The sequence below is a fragment of the Abramis brama genome, assembly GCF_963993115.1.
Source record: "Abramis brama genome assembly, chromosome: 16".
Lineage (NCBI taxonomy): Eukaryota > Metazoa > Chordata > Actinopteri > Cypriniformes > Leuciscidae > Abramis > Abramis brama.
In genome coordinates, this window is record NC_139978.1 from 21002584 (window position 1) to 21025897 (window position 23314).

The following is a 23314-nucleotide window of genomic DNA, read 5'->3' on the forward strand; positions in this document are numbered from 1 at the left end:
CCGTCCATTGACAAGGAGGAAGGTATTGATTCTGGCAGCGAGCTGAAAGTTTGCACAGACGAGATTGAGATGCTCACACTGAAATCTTGGAAAATCCTTAAGCAAAAGATCTGTCCAAGTTAAACAGAGTCATCTCCTGGGCAAAATCAGGCTCAGGAAATTAGCAAATAGACCTACATGTCTGATGTTCCTTAAAGGGATAGTTCACCATTTTCACCACTTTTTTTCTTCCACCAAACACAAAAGGAAAAATGTTAAAGAATGTACTGTGAATGGGGTCTGAGATTATTATTGTGTGAGTGAACGTGATCATCTCTTCCTCTTTTAATACAAGTTACAGAATAAACATGAATGAACATCTGAAGGTATGCTGAAAGATACAGTACAAACTAACCGAAACATTTCGTATCTGGTGTAATCGCTCAATCAGTGTTTCAGTGGCAGAAAGACATTAATAATTTCTGGACTGTAGTGGTACATACAACTACCAATGTATTAAAACCTTACCAGATTTGTATTAATAAAACAGCTTGTAAACAATGTCACATAGAATTTCCCTCGGGTAAATCATTCAGTGTCCACAGCTTGTTAGTTCGCTAGAGAAATGAACTCTATCACTAAATATATGCACTATATACTGTATGTACAAAAATTTAATTAACGTAAAGACAGTAAACCACTGTTTTAAAAAAACAAAAGCAATTTTATGTTTAGTTTTCTCCCCCCTGCTGTACCAAACCGTACCGTGACTTCAAAACCGAGGTACGAACTGAACAGTCAGTTGTGTGTACCGTTACACCCTCTACAACTTAATTAATTTTGTCTGTTAATTTAAATTTAAGTCTTGATTTATTAACATTGGCCCATGGAAATATGACCGAAAAAAGTGCAGGGAAAAGTTTACCCTTTATTAAAATTGAGGGCGTTTCCCTGCATGCCCAGCATATTATACGCCCATATGTTATGTTAGATAAAATGGTTCCACTATGTCCCACTAAACTAACCTTTAAATTAATCATTTGATACAATGCACTCATGATTTTACGATTTACTTAGGCCTATATTTTTTAAAATACCTGCTTGTAATTAATTTCTATAATTACTCTGTTGACCATTCCCTTAACCCACCCTTAAACCTACCCATACCACCAAACCTGTCCCCAACCGTACCTGTATCCCTCCTCAACAGAAGCAAAATTGTTTTGCAATACAACATCAACACAATTGTACAATGACATTGTACATATTCTTTTAGATAACTTGTGTGAATTTTACCGTTTAGGCGCAAGGAGGCGTGAAAGAGAATTCGTTGTATTATTTGCACACTGTCTGAGACGCGCAGCTGTGTGCGCACACAAAACTTCTCACACATTGTGCACGAGTTCTCTTCAATGCTTAAATTGGTAAGGCTTGAAAGCCGCACCTGCATCTATGGCGTTATTTTCCTGTCAAATGTCGAGAGCGAATCTCTCTGCTCGCGCGCGGAATATAATGCGCGAGCGCGAATCTCTCTGCTCGCGCGCGCTCTCAGATACACCCTGCTCTTGTAAGTATTTTCTCTGGGCTCGCTCAGAGAATATGCCTGCACTTAAAACGTGTTCAGTGCAATCGCGAATCTCTCCTCTTCGCTTAAAGTAAGCGTGTATGTGCTTAGACTGTGTCCCGTGCGTTCGCGCATGCCTAAGTACATTGTTCAATTCATTGTTTTTAGAAGAGAGTTCCAACAATACATCCAAAGCATTTCGTTATCTAAGAATCTTAAAGGTCTTAAGACAATAAACTTGTTTCAACTTTTTAATTTATTTCATTACAGCTTTCTGTTCTGTTTTTTTATTGTATTTTTTATGAGCATATGTACAGGCTATATGTATGTATGTATATGCTGCTTTGCTTTCTTTATTACATTGTATGTAATTTGTACATTTTTGCTATTTAAGTTATATTTTTGATACCTTGGCATTAATAAAAAAAAAAGATTCACGCTTGCGCATTATATTAATGTACTTTCGCGCTACAATAATGTGGTCTCGACATTTGACAGGAAAATAACGCCATATGCATCCGCCATGTTCAGCACAGAATGAATGACAATGCGCTAGGTAAATTAGAGGATGACATCTAGTGGAGAAGACTAGTAATAAAAATTAACATCAATCTGATTTTATGTTCAATGTTTGCAAAAAATACATAGGGAAAAAAGATTGATTCATGTTTTTTGAGATATCGAATCGACCACATTTTTAAAAACGATTAATTGAAAAATGAAAAAAAAATGTGCCCAGCCCTAATTGATATACATTTATACACTATTGACAAGAGATATTGGACCTTAATTCGTATGGCTTCAGAAGACTTGGAATGTAGCACTTCTATGAGACTTTTTTCCCTTTTCTTGAAAGTTTGACAGACACTTTCCCAGAAACCCCATTCGCTTTTATTATATGATAAAATAAGGACAAAACATTCATTTTTGAGTAAACTATCCATTTAACAACCACAGATGAGAATAATCAGTCATTGCATTTCAAAGATCAAAACTTGGAACTTGCAAAATGACAGTCTGAATATGAATATCTGGGAATCTGGTCTGACTTGCTGTGGAGCTGCAACGACACCCCTGAATGACAGTGGGTTAAAGTAAACTCTTACGCCTGCGAGATCAAATCCCGTGATCACTCGGTGACTCCCACTCTATGGCAGTGCTGTCACCTGTAAATCAACCCTGAGATTTACAGGGAGACCATACGAATTCACATCCAGATTGTTGTCCCTGAGTTCCCCATTCAGAGAGCTCAGTACTAGAGGTCACCGCCTGCACTAATGTGAAAACCCACTGAAGAATAAGCAGTTACCGTTAACCACAATCACACATCTCTTTAATTTCCTTCGTATTATTCCTTTTCCTTGCTTTCTAATGAGCCCGAGTGGTTGCGGCCTGCCTTTAACAATTCACACATTAGAAAAAAAAAAAAAAAAAATGTCTTCAAGGAGAAACATTCAAGCTCTATCCACTTTCAAATACAATCAGTTGTTTAAATTATACGGTGAAAGCAATGTCCTTCAACCAGGTGCTTTCACAGAATGAAGATTATTGTTATTATCTCATATTTTCCACCTGCCTGAGCCCTGGAAGTGGAAGGTGAGATGGTGCATATTCATTAAAGAAAGCCAGAGAGAGTGAGATGACCAGAATTAGACGTGAACTTTGACTTCTACAAACCGCACAAAGATGCCTCCGCACCACCTCTTTTCATCGCATAAGTGACCCAGCTCATCCAAATTTTAACCTAACTTGAAACTTTGCCAAAAAGTTTTAGTTTCTACGTTGAGGCATACTTTTCCTATTTCAAATTCCATATTTCATCTTGTGAAATGGATCAAGTGAACAGACAGTTTGTACAAAAATTACTTCTAATATAATGCTAGATGAAATCTAGATAAATTATGCTTAAAACAGTTTACAGTTTGCCAATGTCTTAAGAAAAATACATTTATTTCAAGGTTACACTTCAGCTTTACCATCACTGGAATAAATTACATTTTAAAACATATTATAATAGAAAACAGTTATTTTAAATTATAATAATATTTCACAATATTACTGTTTTTGTGTATTTTTGCAAAGCTGTATAAGAGACTTCTTTCAAAAACATTAAAAAATCTTACAAACCTTAAGGCTTTTGAAGGGTAGTGTATGCAGTATTTTCCTGCACAATTTTGCTTCTCAAACTAATTGAAGTTGTTTTAAGAATATTTCATTGTTTTTTGTTGTTGTTGTTTTTTGATCAACAAGACAAATACTATTTTTTACATTCAAGTGACCCTTTATGAGAATATATTTTAAAAAGATACAAGTTCTTCCTCATTGTAGTGACCTTCCTGTGCAAAATTATTATTTATCATAGTTCAATTGATTATGAGATTACTATGCACAGTAAAAAAAGAAGAAGAAGAAGAAAAAGAGCAGCCATTTTTTGCTCTTGGCAAAGTTGACAACACAAGATCTCATAGAAAAACACTCTGTGCTGCTAACCACGAATGCCATATGTGACAGAAAAAAATAGGGGGAAAAAGCTCTGGTAGTTTACTGATTAATTCCTCAACATGGCACATTATTCTTCAGAGTGAATTCCAGCATGTTATGTACTTAGCTCACACTTGCTCGAGCATGAGCGCTTTAAATACATCAAAACTGTTATGTGTCACAATTGCCATTTTGCTTTAATGTCAGCCAGCCTCGCTGTGAGCTGCGGCTTTAGTCATGTATAATTCATCCGCTGTGTGGAGTCTGTCAGGAGGGTGGCCCATCTCACATCTGTAGTGTGACTTTCCACAGCACACAAAACACTTATCATGCCATCATCTCTCTGAGGGTGCAGCACAGTGTCTCCTGTAACGGAGGTTTGGATGATGAATGCACAAAGCAACACATAAGACATACAGAAACACTCCAACTTGTTCGCGCTTCATAATTATGTCACTTGTGTCTCTGATAACAAAGGACCAGTCTAAATTGGAAGTGGGTATGCTGTGAAATCATAATTACATAATCATGGGGAAAAAATGAAACTAATAAAAAACAAAATACGAAACAATCTCATTGGACATCATCAGGATCACATTAAAGTCCTATTATAGTCAACACAAAATTAAAATGGTCCCCATTTACTTTCTTAATGCACATTAATGCCTTAATTTGAACTATTCATTGGTGCATGTTATTCTAAAGACAACAAATATTATTATTTTTTATAATCTTCCATTAAAATGTAACTTGCTCTTCTTCTTCTGAATAATGTTAACCAATAGTCAAACAGATCTTTAGGCATTGTTTTAGCAAACTTACAGTTGATCTGGCTCCATTCCAGACAATTTTTTTTTCTCTTGTTGAATAACCTATTTTACTTGGCAATAAATCACATTGCAGGAGTAAAAGGTGGTTTGAAATCCAATTAAAATCTGACTTTTGTTAATGCCTCTTGCACTGAGTGATTAAAATCTGATTTGTTTGTTTTTGTTTTTTTCTGCCATTTGTAGTGAGACAAAAAAATCAATGGCAAAACATCCATTGCTAAAGTCTCACACATGGTGAACTTGCACACGTTTGTGCTATTACTATGACAACCACTGTGGTAGTTTGAGGAGAAAAAAATGTATCTGGCCACATATGTTGCAGAAAAATAACTTGCATTGCCATTGCCATAAAAAAAAATGCAATAAGAAAATTAAATAAAAAAGAAAAGAAAATAATAAAATATATATACAAAATAATATATACAAAAATGATTGAAATAAAAAAGTACTGCTAATGCAACAGAATTTACACTGCACTTTTCATTGATATTTTCATATCAGGATATTTTTTTCATATACTGTACATGGAGCACAGCATGTTCCTATAAGGAAACAGGTCAGAAGCCTCTTGTTTCTGAGGACAATGGCTTTATCCTTCTCACATCCCCCTTTAGCTTAATTACCCTGAACTGCTTGTATAATTTGGTCCTGATCTCACCGTAAATATGCTGCTGATTTACTGTGGCTATAAACTGGTACCCTGGCCTCAAGGGCGAGCTAGAGTAAACACGACAAGCTTCAGGGTGTCATGACAAAGAGCAACAATCAGAGCTATTGATCACCTGTATTTTAATAGATTATACTGTATAATCAAGCTTCTGCACTCTTGACAGATCAGCTGAAACAGCAAGCCTGTCTTTGCTGAGTCTTGCTTAGTTGAAGTGACAGGATTTCCCATGTTTCTTTACCCAACCAGTTATCTTTGCAGCTCCTTACATAAAATAATTATAATGTAGTCAAATAATTACCCGCAGGCTCATGTGTTGACAGCAGAGGCAAGAAGCTGCAGCGGGCAACATGGAAGTAATTTCTCTCCATTACAATGTTTGATCCACACTGAGCAAAGTGTGGAACAAGTGCAAAGGCAGAAGATATATTATATTTTTTTTTTTCTTTTTTTTTTTTACTCTGCACACCTACATGGAATTTACAGAAAGGTCAGAGCTGGTTTCTTTTTTATTACATTATTTTTAAATCTGGGTATGTCCTCAAACTACTGTAGCTTTTTAGTGTCATGTCATAATTTAAAAAAAAAAAATATATAAATCACACACACACACACACACACACACACACACACACACACACACACACACACACACACACACACACACACACTTAACACTAAGGTCTCATTTGTTAATGCATTAACTAACATGAACTACTGTAACCAGGGCCGTTTCTAGCCTTTTTGGCACCCTAGGCAAATTGAAAATTTTGTACATTTTAAGGTTAAATTAATGCACCAATCTGGTACTTTGAGAGCTTCAACCCAGGAACTGTGCACATTGAACAAAGAAAAACCATTGACTTGTACCTGGACACTAAAAAGGGCTCAAACATCTTATTAGTTATCATGATATAGAGTCTCAGTCTACATTACATTATCACTGCTGTTTATGATTTATATAAGTATTCCTATGACGTAAAATCCATATAGCCAATCATATGTAGGCTACTTTATAAATTAAAATGAATATTTCAAAAGTATATTTTACATTACACTATAGTATCGGGAAATTACAATACTTTTGTCCTCCTAATTTCTTCACTTGCAAGAAATTATGGAGAATTTATTATTATTTTGGAGAAAAACACCAGATCACCATGCTGATCGCATGAGCAAAGTGCGCACTTTTCTTTAAATCACGCAGCACAAACAGAATGTCTAGGCTACTTAATTAAAGTCTTGTGCTGTTTTATAAAGGCACAAAGCCATATCACAATTTCGATTTTAATTCGTTGACAAAATATAACGCTAGAGACCTTTATGTTAGGCTATAAATTTTACATCTCAAGTGTTGGGAAAAGGGAGAAGAGCGATTTCGGCAAAAGGCGGATTCGAACTCGGGTCGAACGCATCCAAAGCTACTTTCAAACACCTCACGCCTTACGACCTATGCCACTGTAGATGTATAGTGGTGGGCGTATTTTTGCTAAAAAAGACAGGCACTTAGTGCAAATATATACGCTCCATTATCGGAAATGTAAAAAAAGGATTTTTCTTCCACTCGCTTGGGCAAAAATATCTTGGTGTGGTGGGGGCTCTTTGTGTTTGCGCCCTAGGCGACCGCCTAGTTTGCCTATGCCTAGAAACGGCCCTGACTGTAACAATGAGCAATATACTATATTCTTACAGCATTTATTACATTTGGTAATGTTAATAAAAAGGCTCATGTTCATGTTAGTTCACAGTGCATTAACTAATGTTAACAGATCCAACTTTTGATCTTAAAAATGTATTAATTAAATGTTGAGATTAACATTAACTAAGATTAATAAATGCTGAAGAAGTATTGTTAATTGTTAGTTCATTGAAACTACTGTAGTTAACTAATGTTAACAAATGAAACATTGTTAAGTGTTACCCAAAATCTTAATTTTTTGATAATAATATTATATAAAATATTAATGTTGCAAGACCCACCCACTTTTTAAGACCAATGATATTGGGACCACTTACTTTTACCGTCTCTAATTCACTGGTTACATCACTTGCCCACTGTGGCACAGCCCCGACCGTGGTTTTAATTTTTTTATAGTAGCGTAATAAAAAATCATTTAGTTCAGATAGAGAACAGACACTACAATTAAAAACTGAGCGTGTCTGCTCAATGCAGCGTGAGCTGAGAGAGTCGCAGCATAGATCAGCAGCAGGAGGCAGATTTCATTTATCACGTTACGATGGCGGAAGATTTGGTTCAAAGCGAAATGTAAAATCGCCTATTTGGCAATATTTTGGATTTAAACCCAGTGCAAATAGGTAACCTGCAAAGAATTAGTTGAGTTTTTCTAGTTGTTGTGTGTCCCCGAATTCGCAATAATTCTAAAGCGAAAGTAAAATGCGCACCGCCACACAGACGTTCATAACAGTGCATGTCCACTGCCGGCTCAACATCGTGATGTCTGTCATTGTGTCTGGCATCGTCTATCGGCCCAACACTAATTACAACACAGCAATATGGGATTAAAGTTGCAATATTATGAGACTAAAAGTAACGTAAAAAGTAAAATGTATAAAAAAACAATATATAAAAGAAACTTACAAATGGGAAGCGATTTAGAATAATGTCCCATATTATGTTACTTTACTTGCAACTTTATACATATAATATGGCTCATAATGATTATTCTCATAACTTTGGCTTTATACTCAAAATATTACAACTTTAACATTACGACTTTATTCTTGAAACGTTATGACTTATAAAAGGTCTATTATGGGAATATTCCCATTATGGCTTTCATTAAAAATGTATACATTTATTTTAACATGACACCAAGATGCTATCGCAAACAAAAATGTTGATGACAAGTAACCTTTTCTGTTCCTCTACACAAGATCTGTGCAGCAGGACCCTAATAGAGATGCTAAGGTTGTAATTTCACCCCGTTCACACAGGGGAAAGTTTAGTGAAATATCTAAACATTGTCTCAACCTCCTTCTATCAGCATCCTTGTCAGTATTGTGCTGATAATACAGTACTTTATGTTTTATGAGCCTGAATGTCGGATGTTAGTTCTAATAGAATGAGCATTTATGAGGAAAAAAACAACAATCTGCAACTTTTGTCAATCTGCTATGTGCGGAAATGTTCATAACCCCATCCACTCAAGGCTCAGTTTCTCATTAGGGGCTCAAAAGTGGTTGACTCTCAGCTATCCCACATCCCAAGATGCCAACACATGTTCAACTCCATAAAATCCTCAGATGCTGGTTCTGTTTCATTATTCCCTGTGTAACATCCAAGCACACTTGCACCGCTCAAAAAACAACACTTTGAATAATCAAGAGCTCGCTTTATAAGTGCAATAGTTCAGTCCGGTCCCCATGGGCTCATACCAGAGAACTTGATGCCAGTGTGTCGTCTCTCTCCTCCCGACAAAACCACATCAATCTAACATCCAGCAATCTGCCACAAGATGGAGGTCCCCAGATATCATCTAACACTCCAACAAAGTGCTGTTTGCACCTGACCGATGGTGGCAGAAGCAAAGTATGATGGGTGGTGACAATGCAATCGTGACCTGGTGTGTGACCCCTGCACAAGTCTTTGTGCAGTGGGTAATGGGACCACGAGCTGGAAGAGGATTATGGGAGTAATCCAGCCACTGTAAGCTTATCAGCACATGCCATGTTTGTGTCACTATTCATCAAATTCCTCTTTGGGAGACTTGCAGCATTAATAGCAAAGAAATAAATGAAAATACATGGCATTGAAATAAGACGGTCCCAAGGCAACAGGCAAAAACTACAAGTAAATCCAAATGCAAATTCCAAACGAGGCAGGAAATTTTTCGGTTTGAAGGAGTGCAAGCTTTCAGTCTGTGAACTGAAAAGTTGCTGATGGCGGTAATAATCATTACAATTCCATTAATCCATAACATCCTTGTGAATCAATAACAATCAATGACATTCTGGATGCTGTTGCCCATGCAAAAATAAATATGTACGCAAATAAAAGTAAATACATCTTCCGTCATTCTGTCGAAAAATGGTCTGCAGTGGCTCCATCTAAGTCAAAGGAAAATTTATGAATTTACAATGCACTTCTCCTCTCGCCACCGCAGACGTCTTAGTAGCGAGCTTCCCATTTAAGTAAAGTGCATGAATTAAAGAGAAATACTAGCGCGAGTAATTTCATTCTTCATCCTTCATTCCACTTTAATCGAAAAAGCCAGCACTAGCTGTGTTATCTATTTTCCAAAGACTGCTTTATGGCAGCCTGTTTGCCCATTCAACAGGACTCCCAGGGTGATATATTGTTTCTACAGACCCATGTAAAAACGGCTGAGGTCTTTGCGACTGAAATTAAACACAATGTAGAGATAATTTGATTGAGATGAGAAAATGGCCAGTGTGGTGTAATTGGCCATGTAATGTTCGGGAGCGGCTCGGAGGATGTGGCGAATGACAGTAGCGCAAGAGCTGTAAATAATCCATCATAGGGGCTGAAATGCTCGCCAGCTGACAGCCGTGGCCATCCACCCCAGTAAAAAAGCTGACACGTCAATCAGTGCCTCCACCCAGTCTCCAAGAATCATCTCCGCTTGTAACGTCCCGATCAGCCACTGCCGTGGCCCAGTGATCACGCGAAGATGAGGGTGCTGGCCCTTGCGCTATAAATACAAGCCTTTGCTCACACAGCACTGAATGGTTTGCTGATGTTTCAGCATTGTGCAAAGGGAGTCATTTTTCTGCAACAACAACAAAGTATTGAGTTAAATAAACATGGACTATGATAGACATTTATCTCATGATGATGATGAAAATTTTAGTTTTCGTTGATTGCTCTTTCAAGGCTAGGAGATTTTCTGGAGTTCTAAATTATGTTTCAATTAGGCTAAAGTGTGTAATCTTTCTCCTCTCTTAGCTTAACAAGCAGATTCTACTGTTTTTGGGGAAATTGTAGGGCCGTGACGTGTGAACACTATACAATCAAACATGGCTCTTTATGAATATCTAGAAAATAAAATCAACTTTGTTTTGGATGTTTTTCCTACAATTCCTTAAGAAATACAAAACAGAAACAAGCCAATTGTTAATATACGAATATAAAGCCTTAAAATGAGAGACGAAAAGTTCATATTAAAATTGAATGAAGACGTGGAATTTGAATTGCAAATGACAAGAAGAGGAATTTAAAGAATTGCAATAGAGTGCTGTAGGAATGAGTACTAAAACCAATAAATTAGTTAGCATTGTTGCACTTCTGGTTTCATCTCAAGTCAGTGTGTTTTTAATGGGTTTCTGGTTAAATGATTGAAGTAAGGTCTGGTTAACACAAGCTCAAGATATTTTCACGTTTTATTCAACAATATAAAATATATCAGTAAAACCCAACCTGTGTGTGTTTGTGTGTGTGTGTGCGTGTGTGTGTTTTAATTTGAAAAAGGCGATTTCTAACAAGTGGCAAAATGGTACTACAGAGGTGGTCAGGGACATTAAAATGGAAAAATCCTATTGGATTTTCGTTGAGGGAACCAAGGTGGCCTACAAAAATGATTCCTTATGCATTTAAAAAAAAACATGAAATGAATTAACTTTATTCTGATCAACAAAAGTTAATTTATTAAATATGATTTTTTCACACACACATATATATATACTGCTGTCTAGGTTAAGCAACTGAGATATTAAAGAGATTTTCCTTTCCTATGGGGATTCTCTAGCCTGACTTCGTCATACTCATATTCTAGGTAGAATGTGAGTCTGATACTGCTCCATAGAGCATTGATTATGAGGCGTGTCTTAACTGAACCAGGAAAAAAAAAAACTCTGCACTCAATTGGATAGACCTACAACCAATCAGAGCAATGCAGTAAGTTCTCTTTCATTCACGATTTGTTATTAATAACAGAATCATCAGCTGAAATCTGCGCGGATTATCAAAAATACGACACATTTATAGGACATAAAAGGGTCTCTGCGGCAAAAGTGAAAGTAAAAGCACAGAAAAGCACCCGTTTCAATAAAAGGATATATCAAAGTTCATATAACAGGGTCGGGAACAGACCATTCACTCGCACATCTGTATAAAAGTGAAGTCAACGCATCTTGACCTTGTGGGTTTTTGTGAGAGGAGTTTGTCAAAGGCTGGAGAAATTATCTTTAAAAAAAGAATTAGGCTAAGTCCTTCCACAGCAGAGAAATTCATATTTTTTAATAAAAATCTATAAAAAAAGTGAGACATTGTGGCTTGATTTCTTTTATTAATATTCATTTTTCATGACCAAAATAACATTATGCACAGTGAGGAGCCTACAGGTTACAAGCTTCACATATTAGAAAAATACAATAATAAAAACACATTTTTAATGGCTCGTCAAGGTTGTTTCAGATCAGCACCTGTAGTGTCGCCCGTTGAGACGGGTGTCGGATTGTTTCGAAGCCTTGACACAATATGGCACATTTGCTTCAACTGTTTCATTGTTTCACGAAGCCTCGATCTGCCTCCCACCAGTTCTCTGTTCGTCTTTTAAAATTAATGCGCTGTCGTTTTCTTTTATAACAGACGCGATAGCGGAATCTAAACATCTTAATTCTCCAGCTGCAGTCATCTTTTGTTGAAAACCAATTCAACCCATGCGATGACGTGGGTGATTACGTAACCGCAGATCATCTGTCCATCATCGATTAAAGCCCGCCCTGGCAATTTGATTGGCTCGGCCTTCTGGGAGCCGAGCATAATTACTCCTCAACGGATCGAGTCCAGACCGAACGGTTCGGGCTGGCACCCAGGCTAGGGATTCTCATAATTACAGTTGAAATGGAAATTATTCAACCCCCATTGCAAATAAATCAGGTTTATTGGCAAAATGTACATACTTTCAGCAGTTTACAGTGAACAAATCAAACAAAAGTAATTGAAATAGCTCAATACAACAAATGTTTCAAGTGGTTTCCCCAAATTCAACTGAAATTGCAACTATTAATGACTTTTGCAATCTCAAAATTATTCAACCCCCTGAATAGAATCCCTCACAACAGCACACATTTGCAAAACAGGTGTTGTCTCAAACATATCTGATGCAACTAATCAAGGCCTTCATTAGTTGCATCAGGTGTGCTTGAGCTAGAACACATGAAATATCTAGGCTAGGTTTGTTGAGTACATGATGGCCAAGTCAAAAAAATGGGCCAAAAAGTTAAGAGAAGATATCATCGCACTTTACAAACAAGGAACAGGATACAAAAAGATAGTGAAGGCACTAAATGTTCCTAGAGACATTGTTGGAAGCATAGTTCGCAAGTTCAAAGTTAAAGGAACAGTGGTTATACTATCTGGGCGGGGCAGAAAAAGGAAGCTATCAATGACTGCAACCAGATTTCTGAGAAGGCAGGTTCAGAAAAATCCTCAAGTGACTGCAAAAGACCTGCAACAAGACTTGGTGGCAACAGGCAACAGGTTTCAGCTTGCACTGTAAGGCGCATACTAAATGCATGCCAGAACTCCAAGACTTACACCACTACTGATCCAAAAGCACAAGAAAAGTGCTCTAAATCATGTAAATAAGTCACAGAAGTTTTAGGATTCTGTTCTGTGGAGTGATGAAACAAAACTGGAACTTTTCGGCCCTATGGATCAGCTGTATATCTGGAGGAAGAAGAATGAAACATGCTTAAAAGAACTCTTCCTACAGTTAAGCATGGTGAGGCTCGGTGATGCTCTGGGGCTGCTTTGCATCCTCTGGCACTGAAAACCTGCAGTGTGTGGAAGGCAAGATGGATTAATTGAAGTATCAGGAAATTCTAGGAGAAAACGTCATGCCGTCAGTGAGGAAGCTGAAGCTTGGGCGTCATTGGACCTTTCAGCAGGACAATGATCCCAAGCATATCTCAAATTCCACCAAGACTTGGTTGCAGAAGAAGTCCTGAAAGATTCTACAGTGGCCATCACAGTCACCTGCCTTGAACCCCATAAAAAAATCTCTGCTGGGATTTGAAGAAGGCAGTTGCAGCACGCACACCCAAGAATATTACTGAACTGGAGGCCATTGCTCATGAAGAATAGCCTAAGATTCCTCAAAAATGCTGCCAGAAGCTGATGTCTGGTTATACTGTACATCTCGTTTGCAGCAGGTCATATTAGCAAATGGGTTTTCTACTAAGTACTAAAGATGCTATATACGTGTTGTGCACAAGTTTTATTAACTAAATCACAAACAAAACTAATCTAAACTCACATACACACAATCACACATACATGGATAAAATTGTAAGTGACAGAATGAAACCGGAAGCAGGAAATTAAACTATGGAAAATATTCATTTAACTATGAAAAGAACCATCAGCTTTCTTCGTTCAAAGCACCTCATTAAGAGGCATCTACCGCAGTGTGTGACGTCTTTGAAGATGATCTCATTGGTTCCGTGAGTCGATGGCTTCATGCACAGGACAGCAACCCGAAGATACTGAGAAGGCCAAGAGTTGATGATTGCCCATTCAGTGATGGTAAAGTTGAAATTTTCTTCCGAGTAGGAATGAAGAAAGTACAGTTTGACTCTGTTGGGAGAGTGAAGACAGAGCAGGATGTGGTCATGGCCTGCCGGCGCCCATGGGCCCCGGTGGGGTCCCCCACGCACATAAACAGCCTGAAAAAAGCCTGAGAAAAGTCACACCTCTCTGGGTTGGGCTTGACCAATGAGAAATATGGGATTTCCAAGTGGGAAAATTCCTCTGTTGGAGATTGTATGGCTCTTTGTTTCAAGCGTGCTCATTTGCATGTGCAGCTGGATTGGTTGCTGATGAAGAAACTATTAAAGATTCTTGTAATACTAATATGTTGTGCAGCTATCGACATCATATACACGGATCATTTGATCTTCAAAGTACAAATTTATAGAGACCAAACATGGTATAGGTGAGGTTACATTGACCGTTGGTTCTATCATAAAATACATAGTATCAAAAAAATAATAGTATCAAAATACACTACACAAGATCGTAATAATCATTCACACAATGTCCTGGGGTGCATGTTCATTTATAGATCAGTTCGTCTATAAATTAATGCAGGAAAGTATGTTTTAAGGGCTGTGGGTTTTTCCTATGGCCTCTGCTTTTCCATGTGACCACATTTTTTTAGAGCAATAAACTGTCTTATTAGTTGGTAGTCATGGTAACTGATGCCCTTCTTGGCCTAGCTGGTCTTTTGGGGGATGGATCCATAGACCCCAGAGTGGGTTTTAAAGATTATTTGTTAAATATAACAAATAATTGCGTTAGCTTTGTCTCAGTCGTTACACCATGAAGGGGCTGAATAATTTTGAGACTGCAGAAGTCATTAAATGTTGCATTTTCAGTTGAATATGGGGAACCCACTTGAAACATTTGTTGTGTTGAGCTATTTCAATTACTTTTGTTTGATTTGTTCATTGCAAACAGCTGAAAGTCTGTAAATGTTGCCAATAAACCTGATTTGCAATGGGGGTTGAATAATTTCCATTACTACTTTATATTGTCACATATGAATTTATGGATTTAGAAAACCATGTGGTCTCACACATTGAATCTTTGTTAATTTCTATGGCAAAAGGGCAGCACTGCTCATTACAATTCATCACAAAGGCTCTTTGTACCTGGTAAGACTCCCCTTGTCTGTCACCTGGGCACAGGCACCAATGATGTCAGGTCGGCTATAAAACATACAATGAATCTGAGCAGTCATCATCTCCTGTACTCCATTTTAAATAATGTATTTGAAAAAGCCTCTCCGTTTCCTGCTGATGTGGAAAGGATTTGTCTGAGCAGCAGAAAAGTTTCTCATATGTCAATCAGCATAAGAGCTCAGTGGAGTGTCTATCCAAATTGTCACCTTGAATGAACATCTCAAATATAAACTCATTTAAATGAAAAAAGAAGCTTGGTGACTATCAGGAGGCATTTTAATGACATAACTTTATCATAAGCGACTGTTGAAGAGGAAGCAATCACTGCCTCTTGTCTGTTTAACCTTCAAAGATATTAACCTCACCCTTTTAGTCATGTGTTATCTTGCCATGCTTCTGTAATGTCTTTCTCTTTTTTTGTGAATTTTGTGACAACATTTTGTGACATTTTTCTGGTGCGGCTCACACAGATGCTCCAATTTCTCAATTGTCTGTGTTTACCTCTTATCCAATCAAAGCTCTTAAGGTCACAGCGAGTGCCAACTGAGATCACCTGCTGTGTTTGTCTGCTTCTGTGAGCGTGACCTTGGGTGGTGGTTAGAGAGACTTGTCTAAACACGCCTGCCTGTGTGTGTGTTTGCGTGTGCCTGTGCCTGTGTTTGTGTGTGTGTGTGTGTGTGTGTGAGGACAGGGCCATCAGTCACCACTGTGACCTTGAGCCAAAGTGACCACAGACGTTAACGAGTTACTGAGGCCTGTGAATCATGCATAGTCCATGGGCTGATGGGAAACAGCAGCTGCCTCATACTGACGGCTTTGAATGTAAATAAATTAATAAATATTTTACTGTGGTAGCGAGAGGAAGGATTCTGGAACTAATGTGCTGATTTTTGTCAGAGCTACACAGCACAACAGGATTGTAATATTAATTTTGAAGAGCAAACTGAAAATGATCTGGCAAAGCTGGTTATGCTGAAATCTTGGATGCATCAGACTAGTGTCTGTATGCAAGACCATTTTCTGGAGGCTTATTATGACAATGTTTGCAAATGAAGTAGCATCTCTTTGCTATGGGATTGACAGTAAGATTTTGCCAAACCGCATTATCAAACTTGACTTAAAGACAGTTTTACCGTGAAATATATAAAATAATAAAATGAATTATATGGATTAAAATAATATATATATATATATATATGTATGTAATATATAATATTATAATATATGTAGACAAGGCTACGCAAACCCATCATGTTTCATCAAAGCAATATACCTTAATTGTCTACTGAAGTGGATGGTTTCCCTCCATGCTCTGACACCTTGACAGCACAAGTGTGATGGACATCTGTCTCTGACTGTTCACCATACACACATCACAAAGACAGGCGGCTGGTCGAGCCTTGTCCTCACCTCTCGCCTCACTGACATCCTCCATCATGTCTTCTGTCTGTCTACTGTGAGGCTGATCTCTTCCTGTTAAATGCCTGGCCTGGGACCCTTCACCCAAGTAAGACCATTTGCAATCTGACTTATTCACTTCGCTCCCAGACTTCCTCTGACAGGTAGTACACACACTATTGGATACATTTGAGCTTTCTTTTTGTCAGTGTTGGACAGGATCCAGAAATTATTTAATATGTTTGCTAGCAAGTTAAAGGACAAATCCAGTGAAAAATGAACCTAGGGGTAATTAACACATGGTTACCGAGTCGATCGTTCCCTGCGATGCGTTTTCATGAAAATCTAGATAGAGTATATATAGAGTTTTATCTTTAAAAACAGATTAGCTCATAACACTAGTATATGGGGCACAGAGTAAGTAAAAGTAAATCGCTAGTTAATACCACTAACAAGGCTCAAAATAGCCTCACACTAACACGGTAGCATAATGAGGGTCCCTACATGCAAACTGAAGCATTGAGAACTTTGTAAGTACAGACAGTTTAATAAGAAGATACTTTATAAAGACAGTACATTACGCGTTTACAGACAGGCGTCATCTTGGAAAACAGTCTCGACTAATCGAGTCACGAACGCCGTGCTAAGTGAGCTGGTCAATAGGAATTACGCATAGTGAAATCTAACGTAGCACAGCGTTCGTGACTCTCATTATGCTACCGTGTTAGTGTGAGGCTATTTTGAGCCTTGTTAGTGGTATTAACTAGCGATTTACTTTTACTTACTCTGTGCCCCATATACTAGTGTTATGAGCTAATCTGTTTTTAAAGATAAAACTCTATACATTCGATTTTCATGAAAACGCATCGCAGGGAACGATCGACTCGGTAACCATGTGTTAATTACCCCTAGGTTAATTTTTCACTGGATTTGTCCTTTAAGAGTGGTATTGCCAAATTGTTGAATATATGCAACAACGTTGTTGTTATAATGCTTTCATAGAGTGTTTGGGCAGGACCCAAAATTACATGTTTAAAATCTCTTGTCCAATAAACATCAATCTTGGCACATGTATCTGCGATATAGGCTATTTAATGGGGCTCTATGGACTGTGCATGAATCCAGTGCAAAGATTTACACACATTAAAGTTTTTCTCTGCTTGTAAAAGACTTCTACAATAAGAATAGGAGAGCATAAATTATTTCAATAAATGTGACTCATCAAACTACAGTATTGCACACTGAAGATTTACACAATAAAGACAAAGCTGAATTGTTTTTTGAGAAACTTCTGAAGGTTGTTTCAAATGAACTGTGTGTGGCGGAGCACTGTCTTGCTGTTCCGCAACTAATGCAATTCTTTATTTTGTCATTATTAAATACCAGCTCTAGTAAAATATGTTCACAATTGACCATAAAACACCTGAGAAGCAGCTGCATGCTGAAACATGACTTCTAATCGGAGCAATTTGTCTCTTAACTATATACAGAATGTCTCTTGTACAATGAACTGGCATTTAAATCAGCTTTATAGAGCAGACAAAAGGCTTAGATAAGCCAGATACGCTTCCTTTATGTGACAGTTTCTGAACAAACCAGAACACTGCAGCCTCAGTTTCAAGACCTGGTAATAAACGCTCACAACAGATGTTTAATAGTCTTCCCTGCTGTGGTGCTTGAAGACCTGAACACACTCGCTGAATGCAATCAAAGCCCATATATAGCTATATACACACACACAAAAATTTAATATTGACAATGGTAAACTACATTTAACAGTAACGTAATAAAACTGAATATATACATATACATATATTATAATTAATACAGTAATACTATTTTTATTTATTTATTTATTTATTTATTTATGTATGCATACACAAACATACCACAATTCAGTGTTTTACATTGTTAAAATATATCAGTTTCTACAAAAAATATTAAGCAGCACAACCGTTTTTACTCTTGATAATATTAAGAAAGTAATGTTTCATTTCATGATCATGCGAGTAGTGGCCGCTGAAAAATCAGCTTTCAATCACAGGAATAAATTAGTTTAACTATATTAAAATAGAAAACAGTTACTATAAATTAAAATATTATTTCACAATGTTACAGTTTTTACTGTATTTTTGATCAAATAAGTAGCCTTGGTAAGAGAGACTTCTTTAAAACATTTTTAAAAACTTACTGTTCCCAAACTTTTGAATGGTAGTTGAATATAAGTATGGTAGAACCATAGGGTAGAACCCTCTCTGAAAAGCTAAAAAATAATACAATTAAATAATATGAAAATAATAATAATATAAATATTATTTATATATTCTATAAAAAAATATTTATTTGTATTTTTACATGTTTGGCTATTATTAGTAGTTAGTTTTTTAATGTACAATAGGACTTCAAATCTTCAGCAAGTAATGAAGGACTCTGACATTAATTTAAAATGCACCATTAATTTAAGCAAGCTCAGAGGTCACTAAAAAAAAACAAAAAAACCCCCAGCTTACTCTCCAAACATCAATTTAGGTTTATAGATTCAGAACAGAAGTGTAATGTTCGAGTGACCGATCTCCTTTCAAAATACATGCATGAGCAGCACATGCAGTAAGGTGTTTTCCAATGTATTCCTGCAAGCTCCTTTATACCAAAAAGGTAGCCAAGCGCACTCTGTGAGAATAATGTTTTCCCAGTCAAATCTAATAACAAAAACAATAAACTGTTTTAAATTTCCATCAATGATTCCCTGGCTGAAGTGCGTATCTTTAAGAATCTGAGCTCCCCTGATCAACTTATCATCCCCAGACCCAAGAGTCATTACAGCTGCCTACAGTCTCAACCACTACTGATGGTTCCTGTCCTATTCCACGTTCAGCCAAAATTGGATTTTGATTGCTTTTCACAGGATATTTTTTAATTAAAGGCGAATGAGAATAGCATGTGAGATTAAGCAATACTTCATGGTTTAATTCCCAGAGAGAGTTATCAGAGAGAGAGCAAAGCCATTTAATGGCTTCCTTACAAATATTGCCAATTTAAACAAGTGACATTTTTCAATCAGAATGAATTACTATGACCAATAGAAAGAAAGGGACTTAGGCCAAAATGGAAAACACTAAAGCTTTGCATTATAGCACAAAAAAAGAAAAGAAAAGTGCAACAGTGAATTTATCGATACATACTGTATTTAATCTGCCACAAAAGAACTGAAAATATTCAATTTACTATGACATCATATCCTGGAGCTGTGAGCCTCACAGATCAACATAATGTGAACTAGTTAAATGCCGGATGGACTGAAAGATTAAAGGCCTTGCATTTGAGGGCCACTACTTGTATCTGTGCAGTGCAAAGAAATCTATTAGTCTAAAGGGAACCATTTGTATGAAACGCAAGTGTGAACATTTTCAGTGCTGGTGTGCGATATATATTCATACTTGCTTGTGTGTGTGAATGTACCTCAGTAATGAAGGCCTTGGCAGTGGCTGGGCTCATGAACAGCACAGCGCGCCTCAGTGTGTCCCTGTAGCGATGCAGCTCTTCCACCCTCATGGTGCGGAACATTCCAGTGATCATCATGTTAATATTAGATTCCACCTTCTGTAGAGACACATCCATCCCCTGCTGAGACGTCTGGTCCAGGAAGTTCTCTATGCCCCGGATATCTGAACAACAACAGACAATATCATTCAAACTACATTCATTTTCTATAAGGCACATTCTGTTTCAGAGCAGTTTCATTAAAGGTGCAGGAAGATTTTTTTTTGTAATTGTTTTGAATTTATACTAGAAAATGTTTTAGTTAGTGATGAAATTGTAGAAATGCAATACTCATATATTATTTAATCTGCAGGTTACGAAATAAAGCAAGCAGTAATTCTTCTGTCATGTGATCTCAAGATGGCTGCCCCCATGAGAGGACCTGAGCCATGTGAAATTATTTTGCTACTGATATGACTGTAGATATATATATAATATTAAGCAGGAAAACACTTCTACAAATTGATAATAGTAAGAAAAGTACCAAATCAGAATATTAAAATGACTTCTGAAGGATCATGTGACACTAAAGACTAAAATTTACTGAAAATTCAGCTTTTCCATCACATAAATAAATTAAATTTTAAAATATAAAGCTGTTATTTTAAAATAATATTTTCCAATATAACTCATAGACTGTAAAAAAAGATGGACGACGCCCCTTCGCTCTCTTCCATTGATGAGAACTGAAGCCGCCAGAGTCCCGATATGGCGCTGACATATTGGAACTTGAGTCTGCGCAGTAAGCGATCTCGGGACCAGACCTGAGGACCAGACGCAGTAGTGAGCAGGAAGTAAAGCCGCGAAATCAACGCTCCGCCCTCACTCTCGCAGAATGCACTCAGGGAGAGTGGATTCTGCACACTTTTTTAAAAATTGATTGCAGTACGTCAAGAGGCTTGTTAAAATAAGTAAATACAATCTCCTCAGTCCTCCGAAGATCCCGAAAAAAATGTCCGTTGGTGCTTCAGTGACTACTTCGCTCAGAGAACCTGTCAATCACAGCTGTCAGTCATGACGTTACACCACCGCATCACGTAACTAACTAAAAAACAACTTATTTTTGAAACAGACAATTGAACTTACATCAGCGTGCTAAAAACGACAGCAAATGAAAGAAACCACCTTTGGAAAAAAAGATATTTGAAGTGTAATTTAATTGTTTAGTTGGTCTCACGTCCCGTTGAATAACACGGGGAGGCGGGGCTTATGACCTATACTAGGACCAGTCACCGGGGGGCGATCGAGACGTTTTGGCTTCACTTTTCAGGGCTTGTGCGGCACGCTTGATATAACTGTTTTAGTGTATTTTTGCAACCTTGATTTTGTTTATCAAATAAATGCAGCCTTAGTGAGCGTAAGATAAATCTCTCAAAGACATTTAAATCTCTTATAAATAGTAATGTAGGAAATGAACTATTTCTCCTTCAGCTGAACTGAATGTGAGCAGAAATGCTGAAAGGACACAATAAACTGCAGAGCGCTCAATCGCAGCACTCATTCAAACAGAGAGCGGTGCTTACCAGAGGTCATGACACTAAACAATGATCAAGCTAAATTACCTTTATTTAAATTATATGTTTGACACTTGTTAAACATTCATTTAAAATAAAAGTTGTTAAAAGATGGATCATGTTCCATAATTATTGTTGTTATGAAAACAGATGTTTAATAATTTGAAGGCCTATTAAAATGTTAAAACTGATGACTTTCAAATATAATGTGAAATGATTATACCCATTTTATTCTCAGAAATCACAAATTCTTTCTATTTATTAAAAAATATCAGAATTGATATCAGTGATAGTACTTGGTATCAGACTGAAAATAAACTCCCAAATGCCTGGTAGATATCAACCATTTTATTTTCACCTTCTACATTACCGTGATGTCCGTGTAGCACAGGAATGCATTAGCATGTGTGCTAACAGAGCTCAGGAGTGGGTGGCAGCAGAAACCTGTGTAGAACATTTATCACTGCGGTGTGGCGAGGCAGAAGTGCTGTCTCAGGGCTGTGCTAAATAAAAGATATATTTCACAGAGGACGAGTTGCTGCACACTCATCCCTCTGCACAGCCGGCCTTTCCCTACATCAAACCATTTCCAGCGGAGCGGGGAGGCGTTGAGAACGTAGGATCAAAGTGTCCCTGAAAGATGGGACTGGGGCGAGGGAACCGGGAGAAATTAAGGTGGGGGGATTTGAAGGTGATACTCTCTGTGTGACAGAGATGTAAGCAAAAAAGAATTTCAGGAAAAGCATCACATGAAAGAGTCTTTACTGTAGATAGCCCTTCAGTCACAAGGCGTTAAAGGAAGACTTAATATCATGCTTGTGTTTTATATGCGTAACTGCATCTGCATGCCAGCAGCCATATCACCCTGTAGCCTAAGATTGATTGCCCACTGAAGCTAAGAAGGGCTGAGCCTGGTCAGTACCTGGATGGGAGACCTTTTGGGAAAACAAGGTTGCTGCTGGAAGAGAAGTTAGCGAGGCCAGCAGGGGGTGTTGTGTGGGTCCTAACGCCCCAGTACAGTGAAGGGGACACTGTAATGTAACAAGCACCATCCTTCGGATGAGACATTAAGCCAAGGTCCTGACTCTTTGTGGTCATTAAGGGTGTGTTCACACCCTTTGGTTCGATTAAAACAAGCCCTGGTGTGATTGCTCTGTTAGTGAGGTTCATTTGAATAAGTGTGAAAGCTGCCATCCAAACCCTGGTGCGCACCAAACAAGCGGGCTGAAACCGCTGAAAAGATGGGTCTCGGTCCGCTTCCAAACGAACTCTGGTGCGGTTTGAATTAAATATGAACGCAACACGGACCAAAGACATGTAAACAAACCAAAAACGGGACATGATGTCACAACATGCGGCCCTACAAAGGACAGAATGCTCAAGCATACTGTTTAGTCGCAATTTTGCGCATCACAGTTCGGTACAGGAATCAGAACCGTGTCTCCTTGCAGCAGATCTTCATTTGTGTGTGTGAAGGAGGGATTCCTGCTGCTGTTTTGACTTCTTTACACATATTATAAGCTCTTCGTGAGTTCTCAAGTAGGCTACGCACATACAACGAGCACATTTATGCCAGCACACAGCATAGTTTTGGATGTTCGGTAAGTTCCGTTGCGAACTAAACGTCATAAAAGCCGACCAATCAGGTTGTGAATATGTCCCTATGCCTTTAGGT

General features: G+C 37.7%; 1 protein-coding gene across 4 annotated transcripts in view; it reads right to left on the reverse strand.

The window, feature by feature from the left end:
• grid2 (glutamate receptor, ionotropic, delta 2) overlaps nucleotides 1-23314 on the reverse strand; it is a 414921-nt gene that overhangs the window by 140762 nt on the left and 250845 nt on the right. For all 4 annotated transcript variants that reach the window (XR_014603005.1, XM_084086958.1, XM_084086959.1 and 1 more), the window contains exon 4: nucleotides 20045-20250. Coding sequence is in view for 3 of the 4 variants with exons in the window: in XM_084086958.1 (XP_083943084.1) it covers nucleotides 20045-20250 (206 nt within the window). In the remaining variant the exon portion in view is untranslated. The remainder of the gene's footprint in view (nucleotides 1-20044; nucleotides 20251-23314) is intronic.